The 13479-nt window shown below is 44.6% G+C and overlaps 1 protein-coding gene across 1 annotated transcript in view; it reads right to left on the bottom strand.

The window, feature by feature from the left end:
- LOC309562972 (uncharacterized protein) overlaps positions 1 to 13479 on the bottom strand; it is a 581033-nt gene that overhangs the window by 384761 nt on the left and 182793 nt on the right. The window contains 3 exon segments of the mRNA XM_082267298.1: positions 1827 to 2187; positions 2272 to 2350; positions 10692 to 11787. Coding sequence (XP_082123424.1) covers positions 1827 to 2187; positions 2272 to 2350; positions 10692 to 11787 — 1536 coding nt within the window.

Here is a 13479-nt window from a genome sequence, read left to right as displayed (position 1 = left end):
GGGGAAGAGGGAGCGAGAGGAAAAAAGAGGAAGAGAAACAGGGAGAGAGAGGGAAAGAGGAAGAGAGAGAGAGAGAGAGAGGAAGAGAGAAAGGGGGAGAGAGAGAGGAAGAGAGAGAGAGAGAGGAAGAGGGAGCGAGAGGAAAAAAGAGGAAGAGAAACAGGGAGAGGGAAAGAGGAAGAGAGAGAGAGAGAAGAAGGGGAAGAGAGAGAGGGAGAGAAAGAAAGAAAAAAAGAGAGAGGGAGGGCACACGACAGTTTCTTCTTCCTCACCTCATGAATCTTGCAGAGCAGGTCCATGCCACATCACTGGAAGCCTGGACAGCGCACTCATTGGCTGGGATATGGTGCAGCTTGCCTCCTGATACCTCCCCCTCCAATGGATAGCTGCAGTTTGCTATTACATCTCTCCCAGAATCTCCCGACTCCCAGACCACCCAGCTTACTATGTGGGTAGGCTGGGATGGGCAACCAACTTCACACCGCACTGGGGGACGGCAGATTGGTGCGCCCCCCCCGGCACAGTCCGCCCCTGCCCGTGACAAAGCCTTTGTTCCTGGATTCTGCCTGGGACATGCTCAGACCGGTACATGGGTCTAAATTCCATGAGTGTCCTGGGCAAACTGGGACTGTTGGCAGCTATGGTATATATGATAAACTTCTGATCTCCGCACTTCAGGCCATCATTCACGGTTAACTCAAACCTTCTGACCTGTAAAGACCTATGAGCACCTATGAGCAATTTTTCAGGATTTGTCATCATTGCACCGGCACAATTTATTTTTTCTTTGTTCAAAACATTTTTTATTAGTTTTACTTTTCACAAGATTGCAGTAAAAAAATAAATAAATAAGGGAATAGTCAAGGAAGAAATCCAATTGGTCAGGATAACCTCTTGTCTAGAATGTGGAGGCAGAATCATTATTAATTTGTGTACAATACACAACGTGTTACATTATTATAACAAAGTATTGTAGAAAAGATCACAGCGTAGAAAATGGGGGAAAAGTCAAAAAATAAACCCGGATAATAAGGTGACATTTATGGCCACTAGATGGCGCTGATGATCATAGGAAATCACTGTATAGAATAAAATACGACCAAAATTTTTCACAGCTTGTCAAGTTTATTACATTTTTTTTTTTTAACCAGATCTGTGTTTGTGAAATCTTCCCGCACAAAACGTACTCAGCCAATGAAAGGTAAGGACTCCATTTTTATTTTTATCCTGCTATCAATGGCCAACACAGGACAACACTTCATCCATGTCTTTGGTGATCTCTGATCTCCTTATGAAGGGTTTCTTACATGATGAAGATCAGCCATGGAGTATATCTGAGGTGTATATCAGGGTGTGGTTCTTCCTCACATGTCCACCAACATTCATATAGGAGACATTTCCCGCACTCAAGGCACTAATACACCTCCAGGGTTGTGTGGGACCCCTGATGTACAAGAAGGCAAGACTTCAGTGAGGAACAATTCCCTCACTCAGACCAGGAAAGTGGATCCTCCCCCATGTCCAATTTCAGGTGACTATAAAGGCAGGACTTCCGTGAGTGACATTTCCCGCACTCAGGACAGGAAAGTGGCGTCTCCTCAGTGTGAGAACTCCAATGTATGGAAAGAAGGGACTTTTCTGAAAAACATTTCCCACACTCAGTACAGGAATACGGTTTCTCCCCCATGTGAGACCTATGATGTATGGTAAGCTCTGATTTTTCTACAAAACATTTCCCGCATTCAGAACAGGAATACTTTTTTTCCCCCTTGTGCCTTCTCTGATGTCTGTAAAGAAAAGACTTTAAAGAAAAACATTTCCCGCACTCAGCACAAGAATATGGCTTCTCCCCTGTGTGTATTTTCTTATGTTTGTTAAGAGTGGACTTGTCTGAAAAACATTTCCCACATTCAGGACAGGAATACGGCTTCTCACCCGTGTGAGATCTTTTATGCGCATCAAGATCAGATTTAAAACGGTAACACTTCCCACACTCAGGACAGGAATACGGCTTCTCACCTGTGTGAGATCTCTGATGTATTTGAAGACTGGGCTTTTGTGAAAAACATTTCCCACACTCAGGACAGGAATACGGCTTCTCCTCTGTGTGTATTCTCTGATGGGTGGAAAGAATAGGCTTCCGTGAAAAACATTTCCCACACTCAGGACAGGAATATGGCTTCTCACCTGTGTGAGATCTTTTATGCGCGTAAAGATCAGATTTAAAACAGTAACACTTCCCACACTCAGGACAGGAATACGGCTTCTCACCTGTGTGAGATCTTTGATGTATTTGAAGAGTGGGCTTTTGTGAAAAACATTTACCGCACTCAGGACATGAATATGGTTTCTCTCCCGTGTGAGTTCTTTCATGCACATTAAGTTTGGATTTAGAAATGAAACACTTTCCGCACTCAGTACAGGAAAACGTCTTATCTGTTGGAAGGACAGCACCGTCCTCGTCCTCCACAATCTGAGGTTCCTCAGGATAAGAGGAATACGATGGTCCGGCACTGTCCCTCACAGTCTGAGGTTCCTCAAGATAAGAGGAATACGATGGTCCGGCACTGTCCCTCACAGTCTGAGGTTCCTCAGGATAAGAGGGATACGATGGTCCGGCACTGTCCCTCACAGTTTGAGGTTCCTCAGGATAAGAGGAATACGATGGTCCGGCACCGTCCCTCACAGTCTGAGGTTCCTCAAGATAAGAGGAGTATGATGGTCCGGCACCGTCCCTCACAGTCTGAGGTTCCTCAGGATAAGAGGAATACGATGGTCTAGCACTGTCCATCATAGTCTGAGATTCCTCAGGATAAGAGGAATACGATGGTCTGGCACTGTCCCTCACAGTCTGAGGTTCCTCAGGATAAGAGGAATACGATGATCCATCTACACTGTGTGGTGCCGGATAGACATTTGAGGTAGTCGGGTTTTCTCCTGGACTATACTGTGTGATGTCCTCATCTTCTATTTTACAGTCTGGAGACAAAGTGAGACAATCCTCTGAGGTTTTCCTCATCTCCCGTCCATGTACTAAAATAGAAATACAAAAATGATTACTAGACATTAGCCGATTGGTTCCCCTAAACCAGGACTCCGCCCACATCAGGCAGCTTTGTCCCTGTGGATCTTACAATTCCCCCCTCAAGGTAACTAGTAAATGGGTCCTCTGATTTCCTACCAGTTCATTTCTTTATTCATGGACCGTAGTCAGAGAGTGAGGAAACAACGAGAACTGTCTTTTATAGGAGTGACAGTGATGAGGGGATTATAGGACGAGTGTCCCCTCCCCCTCTATCACTCATTGCCATCTTCCCAACACAAGAAGTCCCGCGCTTCCTTATTTAGTCATGAATAACAGCGGGGCTGAGCCCCACCAGAGGTCAGAGAGTGAGGGTGGTGAAGCCCCACCAGAGGTCAGAGAGTGAGGATGGGGGGAGAACAAACAAGATGAAGACTGGACTGATCCTGAAGACCACCATCATTGGGTTGCTGACTTTTCCCTCATTATCACTTTCTTTTTAACCACTTGCGGACCCCCCATCATAGACATACTGCAGGAGGGTGGCTGCTCTGTATCAGTTCACGTACCTAGTAGGTGATCTGGCATTTCCTGGTCTGGGGCGCATGTATCCCGAAAACCAGTGGTCACAGAGGGAGCCTAGCGGCAGGTACTGTGGACTCCATGTCCGTCGGCGCCCGCCACAGGACACAGGAAAACAAGGCAGTTTGTCGTTTCCACAGAGGGGAAGGTACTGATCCTGTGTGAGCACAGATCTTTGCCCTCCCCTAGTCATAGCACCTCCCCCATAGTGAGTAAGCACAACCTAGGCACACATTTAACCCTTTGATCGCCCCTGATGTTAACCCCTTCCCAGCCAGTGTCATTAGTACAGTGACAGTGCATATTATTAGCACTGATTACTGTATTAATGTCACTGGTCCCCAAAAAGTGTCAGTTAGGTGTCCGATTTGTCTGCAGCAATATCACAGTCCCGCTATAAGTCGCTAATCGCCGCCATTACTAGTAAAAAAAAAAAAAATCTTTCCCCCTAGTTTGTAGACGCGATAACTTTTGCGCAAGCCAATCAATATACACTTATTGGGATTTTTTTTTACCAAAAATATGTAGCAGAATACAAATTGGCCTAAAACGATGAAGAAATTTGATTTTTTATGGGACGTTTCACAGCTGAAATTAAAAAATTTATATATATTTTTTTTCAGAATTGTCACTCTTTTTTTGTTTATAGCGCAAAAAGAAACAACCGCAGAGGTGATAAAATACCCCCAAAAATCTCTATTTGTGGGGAAAAAAGGACATCAATTTTATTTGAGTACAGCGTCGCGCAACCGCACAATTGATCGTTAAAGTAATGCAGTGCCGAATCGTGGGCTGAAGTGGTTTAAGGTTCCAAAGTAGGAGGATATTATCACATTATTATCACCATGTAAAAGTCTGTCCTCCAATCAGATCATCAGATATAAAATGTCCAGCTGGTAGGAAATGGGTGTAACAAAAGAGAATTCATATTATGTGTATATATAGCAGTGGGTAGAGGGGAGAGAGCAGGGGTATGTAATGTACAACATAGAGTATATAGTGCCGGGGTCAGGAGTATGTAATGTACAATATAGAGTATATAGTGCAGGGGTCAGGAGTATGTAATGTACAATATAGAGTATATAGTGCCGGGGTCAGGAGTATGTAATGTACAATATAGAGTATATAGTGCAGGGGTCAGGAGTATGTAATGTACAATATAGAGTATATAGTGCCGGGGTCAGGAGTATGTAATGTACAATATAGAGTATATAGTGCAGGGGTCAGGAGTGTGTAATGTACAATATAGAGTATATAGTGCCGGGGTCAGGAGTATGTAATGTACAATATAGAGTATATAGTGCAGGGGTCAGGAGTGTGTAATGTACAATATAGAGTATATAGTGCCGGGGTCAGGAGTGTGTAATGTACAATATAGAGTATATAGTGCCAGGGTCAGGAGTATGTAATGTACAATATAGAGTATATAGTGCAGGGGTCAGTAGTATGTAATGTACACCATAGAGTATATAGTGCAGGGGTCAGGAGTATGTTATGTACAACATATTGTATAAGATACAACAAATAGGACTATATAGTATCTGGACTAAATAATGCACAATATAGTGTTAATGACCCACCTGTGCTGATCTCTGTATGAGTGTCCTCCTCTATAAATGTCCCCGTTATTCCATCCTCCTCCATAGACTGCTGATCATCCCTCACATACGTCTCTTCTTCTTCTGTTTTAACTTCCACTTTTATATTTATCAGATCTTCGCGCTAAACCAAGAACAGGAGAGAAAATATAACTTCACATAATAAGTCCACATATCATCTCCATGTTCTAGATGCCCCATCCACCAACCTTGCCACTGTGATATATGGTGTAACCTTCCTGTGTGGAATCCCGGGAATACAGAGGACGGGGACATCTCTCTGGTGGGTTCCCATTACTGGATCCATCTGTAGGAAACACACACACTGACTGAATGCATTGTTTCTATGTGTTTATCAGATGATGGGGGATCTAGGTGGACCCTCCGTACTGCTCTCTCCTTTACAATAAAGTCTCCTCTTACCCGGTGATGTGAGGGGCGGCTGATTCTCCATCATGACGTCCTTGTAGAGATCCTTGTGTCCTTCTAAATACTCCCACTCCTCCATGGAGAAATAGACAGTGACATCCTGACACCTTATAGGAACCTGACACACACAATGATACAGTCACCATCCAGACACATCCCTTGTCTGTTACTGGATAATGTCCCAGCATTCCCAGCACCGCTCACCTCTAACGTCAGCAGCTCCATCATCTTCTTGGTGACTTCTAGAATCTTCTCCATGTTGTGTCTCTCAGGTTTTAGGGAGTCACATGGAGGCACTGTGATGGTCATATGATCACCTGACTTCAGAAGAGGAAATCTCTGTATTGGGGAACCAATAGGAATATCATGTTAGAATCCCAGAATCCTCCTAACCTCTCCGGTCAGGTCTGTGTTTTATTATTAGAGATATGAGTGATGTCATGTGACCTCCCAGAATCCTCCTCACCTCTCCGGTCAGCAGGTAGATGATCTCCAGGGTGAGGTTTAGTATCCTCTCAGTAATGTGACTCCAGTCCTCCTCCATCCTCATTCGTGTCATCATTTTATCTATTCAGGTTTTCTTTTGGAGAGATAAATTTGCCAAATTTAAGTAAGAATTATTTGCAGTTTCTTATGAATAAAAATAATTTTTATCTTCTCTGCTGCCAGGTCCGACAATATCTCCTCTCTGTTTCATACCACATGGAATTTTGTCTGTCCCTTACATCACTTCCTGTTTGTCCCTGCTACCCGCGTAGTGTATTAATTGTCCTTTGTAGTTCCATGTATGGTCAGGATGGACATTTTCTTGTCTATTTATTGTCAGGGATGTTTGTTTAGAGGAACATATTACTAGATAGAATTTATCTCCAAAATGAAGGAAATGTTCTGACCCTGAAGGGGTTAATCTAGGTTTCCACATTATATATGTGTGTATCATCATCTGCTGGAGATAAAAGAGGGCACAGTGACTATGGAGGAAGAGAAGGACATGAGGGGGGGGGTTACTGGGTGTAAATATAAAATAAGATCTTATCACCTCCTCTGCTGCCACTTCCAGCAACGTCTCCTCTCTACTTCCTCCCAACTCACCTCTCACCCGGAACTTTCTATCTGTTCCTGACATCACTTCCTGTCTTCCATAAAGACTTCCTGTCTGGGTAGAAGTGAGATCAATACCTTGTGAAGCTCAGAGGAACTGCAGCCCCGATTGTACACCTGCACAAGGCTGGAATGGGCTACAAGACCATCAGCAAGAAGCTTGGTGAGAAGGAGACAACTGTTGAAGCGATTATTCGCAAATAGAAGAAATACAAAATAACCATCAATCCACCTCAGTCTGGAGCTCCATGCAAGATTTCGCATCATGGGGTAAGAATGATCATGAGAAAAGTGAGGGATCAGCCCAGAACTGCGCGGGAGGAGCTTGTGAATTATCTCAAGGCAATTGGGACCACAGTCAGAAACAAACCATTGGTAACACAACACACCGGCATGGATGGAAAGCCTGCAGCGCCCACAAGGTCCCCCTCCTCAAGGCACATGTACAGGCCCATCTGAAGTTTGCCAATGAACATCTAAATGATTCAGAGAGGGATTGGGAGAAAGTGCTGTGGTCAAATGAGACCAAAATTGAGCTCTTTGGCATTAACTCGACTTGCTGTGTTTGGAGGAAGAAAAATGCTGATTATGACCCTAAGAACACCATTCCCAGAGTCAGGCATGGAGGTGGAAACATTATGCTTTGGGGCTGTTTTTCTGCAAAAGGTACAGGCTGACTTTGCCGCATTGAGGGGCCAATGGATGGGGCCATGTAGTGTAAAATCTTGGATGAGAACCTTCTTCCCTCAGCCAGAACACTGAAGATGGGTCGTGGATGGGTCTTCCAGCATGACAATAACCCAAAACATACCGCCAAGGCAACAAAGGAGTGGCTCAAGAAGAAGCACATTAAGGTCATGGAGTGACCTAGTCAGTCTCCAGACCTTAATCCTATAGAAAATTTATGGAGGGAGCTGAAACTTCGAGCTACCAAGCGACAGCCAGGAAACCTTAAGGATTTAGAGAAGATCAGTAAAGAAGGGTGGACCAAAACCCCTCCTGAGATGTGTGGAAACCTGGTCACCAACTACAAGAAACATCTGACCTCTGTGCTTGCCAAGGGTTTCTCCACTAAGTCATGTTTGGCTTGGGGATCAAATACTTATTTTACTCATTGAACTGTAATTCCAGTTATAACATTTGTATCATGTGTTTTTTCCTGGGTTTTTGGTTGATATTCTGTCTCTAATATAAAATCCACCTATGATAAAAGTTATAGACCTGACATTTCTTTGTAAGTGGACAAACTTACACAATCTGCAGGGGATCAAATCACAATTTTCCCTAGGGAATATTACTGCCTTTCTCAGCCAGGGTTCCTCCAAAGGTTTCTAGGGATTCCTTGAGCAATGGACTATTTCTGTCTCTCAGTAACAACTGACATCAATGACTTGTAAGAGGGGCAGTCTTCCCACTGATGACGATGCAAGAATGTCCTTCTCCCACTGACCACTGATACAAGAAGGTCCTTCTGCCATTGGTCACTAATGTGAGGGACCCCTACTCTGACCACTGATATAAGGGGGTCCATTTCCCATTAGTCACCAATGTAGGGGACCACTACACTGACCTCTGATATAAGGGGCGCCTTTCTGATTGCTCACCAATGTAAGAGACCACTACACTGACCACTAAAATAAAGGGTCCTTCTGCCATTGGTCACTAATGTAAGGGCCCACTACACTAACCATTGATTAAAGGAGGTTCTTCTCCCATTGGTCACCAATGTAGGGGATCACTACACTGACCACTGATATAAGGAGGTTCTTCTCCCATTGCTCACCAATGTAAGGGACCACTACACTGAGCACTAATATAAGGGGTCCTTCTCCCATTGGTCACCAATGTAAGAGACCACTACACTGACCACTGACATAAGGGGTCCTTCTCCCATTGGTCACCAATTTAAGGGACCACTACACTGACCACTGATATAAGGAGGTCCTTCTCCCATTGGTCACCAATGTAAGGGACCACTGATATAAGGAGGTTCTCCTCCCATTGGTCACCGATGTAAGGGACCACTACAGTGACCACTGATATAAGGAGGTCCTTCTCCCATTGGTCACCAATGTAAGGGACCACTGATATAAGGAGGTCCTTCTCCCATTGGCCACCAATGTAAGGGAACACTACACTGATATAAGGAGGTCCTTCTCCCATTGGTCACCAATGTAAGGGACCACTACAGTGACCACTGATTAAAGGAGGTTCTTCTCCCATTGGTCACCAATGTAAGGGACCACTACAGTGACCACTGATTAAAGGAGGTTCTTCTCCCATTGGTCACCAATGTAAGGGACCACTACACTGACCACTGATATAAGGAGGTCCTTCTCCTATTGGTCACCAATGTAAGGGACCACTACACTGACCACTGATATAAGGAGGTCCTTCTCCCATTGGTCACCAATGCAAGGGACCACTACAGTAACCACTGATATAAGGGGTCCTTCTCCCATTGGTCACCAATGTAAGAGACCAATATACTGACCACTGGTATAAGGAGGTCCTTCTCCCATTGGTCACCAATGTAAGGAAACACTACACTGACCAATATAAGGAGCTACTTTTCCCATTGGTCACTAATGTAAGGGACCACTGATATAAGGGAATCCTTCTCCCATCAGTCACCACCCCTGCCAAGTTTCCAAGGCTTTGCTATCCTACCTGTGGGCCTGGTCCCGATATGGCAGATGTTGCCATGAAGAAGGGAGGGAGACCAATGAACATCTGCATTATTAGACCCCTTATGTCTAATTGAAAAGAACCTGTCTTAACAATATCCTATCACATACGAGGCTATTGGTTCCTTTTAAGAAAGCAATAAAGTTAAAAGAAAAAAATATAAAAGTAAGCTTACACCCAAGCACTTAAACCTCATTCACCCAAACTTTTTGAGTCCTTCCATAAACGCACACCTCACAGGCGCCTACGTATGAGAATGTTGATGGCACAACACACGTTACAATGTATCTCTCTGCTCCATTCACAGAGAAAAAAGACACGGGGTGGGCTTCACAGTGACTGATTACTGTGGTAGCCAATCAGAGGCTATCTCAGCGATCAGGAATCAGGAGATCTGGGTCCTGATCCTTAGTACGGGCCTGGGCTCTCTGTCAGACATGCTCCCAGCACAAAGGGGAGATACGCAAATAAGCGGCTTCGCTGAAAAAAAAGCCTAGTCCCTTGGTGGCCTTATTTTTGCATTTGGTTACCGTGAAGGGGTTAGTCAGCCAATGAATGGTAAGGACTAAATTTTTTTTTGTTCAAAAAGTTTTATTGGAAGAACACATCAGTGTACAGGGGCGAATACAAACATGTCCAAGTCTCATCGGAATACACTTCAATTTCCAAAGAAAGTCGAACTTACGAAGTTTGGTTGTGCCAGCAGATATACAATGGAAGAATACAAAGCAAGTCAATAGAAACAAGTCAAGTCAAGTCATGTAAAACAATGATGGATGACCATGCAGAGTAACCTCGTCACGCAGGGTAACAACTGAAAGGTCCAAGATACGAAGTGTGGGGTGCAAGATAAAGAGAATTATATGACAAATACGGGAAAAGAAATGGAGTCGAAGAAAAGGATAGAGAGAGAAAAGAAGAAATGGGGAGAAATGAGGGAGGGGAGCGGGGTTTCGGGGTCTCCCATAAGCCTGGAAGTGCTTCTCAGCCCGACCGCACATTTTTATTCTTCCCCTGCTATCAATGGCCAACATGGGACAACACTTCATCCATGTCTTTGGTGATCTTTGATCTCCTTATGAAGTGTTTCTTACATGATGAAGATCAGCCATGGTGTATAACAGGGTGTGCTTCTTCCCTACATGTCCACCAACATTCATATAGAAGACATTTCCCGCACTCAAGGCATAAATACACCTCCAGGGTTGTGTGGGACCCCTGATGTACAGAAGACAGGACTTCAGTAAGGAACATTTCCCTCACTCAGGACAGGAAAGTGGCTTCTCCCCCGTGTGCATTCTCTGATGTCTGGAAAGATGTGAATTCCTTGAAAAACATTTCCCGCACTCAGGACAGGAGTATGGCTTCTCTCCTGTGTGCGATCTCTGATGTCTGGAAAGATGGGACTTCTGTGAAAAACATTTCCCACAATCAGCACAAGAATATGGCTTCTCTCCTGTGTGCGATTTCTGATGTCTGTAAAGATGTGATTCGCTCGATAAACATTTCCCACACTCAGGACAGGTATACGGCTTCTCCCCCGTGTGCGATCTCTGATGTCTGGAAAGATGTGACTTATCTGGAAAACATTTCCCACACTCAGGACAGGAATACGGTTTTTCCCCTATGTGAGACCTTTGATGTGTAGTAAGCTCTGATATTGTTACAAAACATCTCCCACACTCAGAACAGGAATATGGCTTCTCCCCCATGTGCAATCTTTGATGTCGATAAAGGTGTAAATCGCTTGAAAAACATTCTCCGCACTCAGAACAGGAAAAAAGCTCCACTATATGCGATCTCTGATGTGTGAAGAGATGGGACTTATCTGAAAAGCATTTCCCGCACTCAGGACAGGAAAATGTTTTTTCCCCTATGAGAGACCTTTGATGTTTGGTTAGCACTGATTTTTTAATATAACATTTCCCGCATTCAGAAAAAGAAAAAGGGTTTTCTCCCGTGTGAGATCTCTGATGTTTGTAAAGATTGGACTTGTTTGAAATACATTTCCCGCACTCAGCACAAGAATACAGCTTCTCCCCCGTGTGTAATCTCTGATGTTTGATAAGAATGGACTTGGTAGAAAAACATTTCCCACACTCAGAACATAAATACGGCTTCTCCCCTGTGTGAGATCTCTGATGTGTGTAAAGATTAAACTTCCGTAAAAAACATTTCCCGCACTCAGGACAGGAATTCGGCTTCTCCCCTGTGTGAGTCCTCTGATGTAAGGCAAGATTTGATTTGTATACAAAACATTTCCCGCACTCAGAACAGGAATATGACTTCTCACCTGTGTGAGATCTTTTATGTGTAATAAAACGGGATTTAAAACGAAAACACTTCCCGCACTCAGTACAGGAAAACCTCTTATGTGTTGGAAAGACGGAACCATCCCTCACTGTCTGAGGTTCCTCAGGATAAGAGGAATATGATGGTCCGGCACCGTCCCTCACAGTCTGAGGTTCCTCAGTATAACAGGAATACGATGGTCCCGCACCGTCCCTCACAGTCTGAGGTTCCTCAGGATAAGAGGAATACGATGGTACGGCACTGTCCCTCACAGTCTGAGGTTCCTCAGGATAAGAGGAATACGATGGTCCGGCACTGTCCCTCACAGTCTGAGGTTCCTCAGGATAAGAGGAATACGATGGTCCGGCACCGTCCCTCACAGTCTGAGGTTCCTCAGGATAAGAGGAATACGATGGTCCGGCACCGTCCCTCACAGTCTGAGGTTCCTCAGGATAAGAGGAATACGATGGTCCAACACTGTCCCTCACAGTCTGAGGCTCCTCAGGATAAGAGGAATACGATGGTCCATCTACACTGTGTGGTCCCGGATGGACATTTGAGGTAGCCGGGTTTTCTCCTGGACTATACTGTGTGATGTCCTCATCTTCTACTTTACAGTCTGGAGACAAAGTGAGAAGACAATCCTCTGAGGTTTCCCTCATATCCCGTCCATGTACTAAAATAGAAATACAAAGATTATTACTAGACATCAGCAGATTGGTTCTCCTAAACCAGGACTCCGCCCACATCAGGTAGCTTTGTCTCTGAGGATCTTACAATTCCCCCCTCAAGGTAACTAGTAAATGGGTCCTCTGATCTCCTACCAGTTCATTTCTTTATTCATGGACCTTAGTCAGAGAGTGAAGAAACAACGAGAACTGTCTTTTATAGGAGCAACAGTGATGAGGAGATTATAGGACGAGTGTCCCCTCCCCATCTGTCACTCATTGCCATCTTCCCAACACAAGAAGTCCCGCACTTCCTTATTTAGTCCATGATTTAGTAATGAATAACAGCGGAGCTGAGCCCCACCAGAGGTCAGAGAGTGAGGAAACAACGAGAACTGTCTTTTATAGGAGTGAGAGTGATGAGGGGATTAGTATGCCACTTTATAAAACTCTGGTTTGGCCACATCTGGAGTATTCCGTCCAGTTCTGGTCACTAATCCTCAGGAAGGATGTGCTGGAGCTGGAGAGGGTCTAGAGAAGGACAACTAAATTATTAAGGGGGCTGGAGGACCTTAATTACGAGGAACGCCTACAAGCACTAAATCTATTCGCGCTTGAGAGGAGATATAAAAGCGATGTACAAAGATCTCAATGGTGATCCCAACGTAAGTAGGAAACTATTCAGTCTCAGAGAGTACAAGAAGACACGGGGCCACACGATGAGACTAGAGGAGAAGTGGTTGAACCTTAAGCTGCCTGAGGGGTTTTTCACTGTCAGGGCGGTAAGGATGTGGAACTCTCTTCCACAGTCTGTGGTATCAACGGGGAGTATTGATATTTAAAAAAAAAAAAAGGCTCTTGGACATGCATCCTAATGAACACAATATATAGGGATATGGGAAATTATGTGCGCTGATGAGGCTGCACTGATAGGTGGCACTGATGAGGCAGCACTGGTGGGCACTGATAGGTGACACTAATGAGGAGGCACTGATTGGCAGCACTGATGAGAACTTATTGCCAGCACTGGTGGGCAATGACTGGCAGCACTGGTGGGCAATGATTGGCAGCACTGGTGGGCACTGATTGAAAGCAATGG

This window comes from Pelophylax lessonae (genome assembly GCF_965119305.1).
Source record: "Pelophylax lessonae genome assembly, chromosome: 9".
Lineage (NCBI taxonomy): Eukaryota > Metazoa > Chordata > Amphibia > Anura > Ranidae > Pelophylax > Pelophylax lessonae.
Note: the sequence above shows the minus strand (reverse complement) of the source record. Positions and strands in the feature narration are given on the sequence as shown.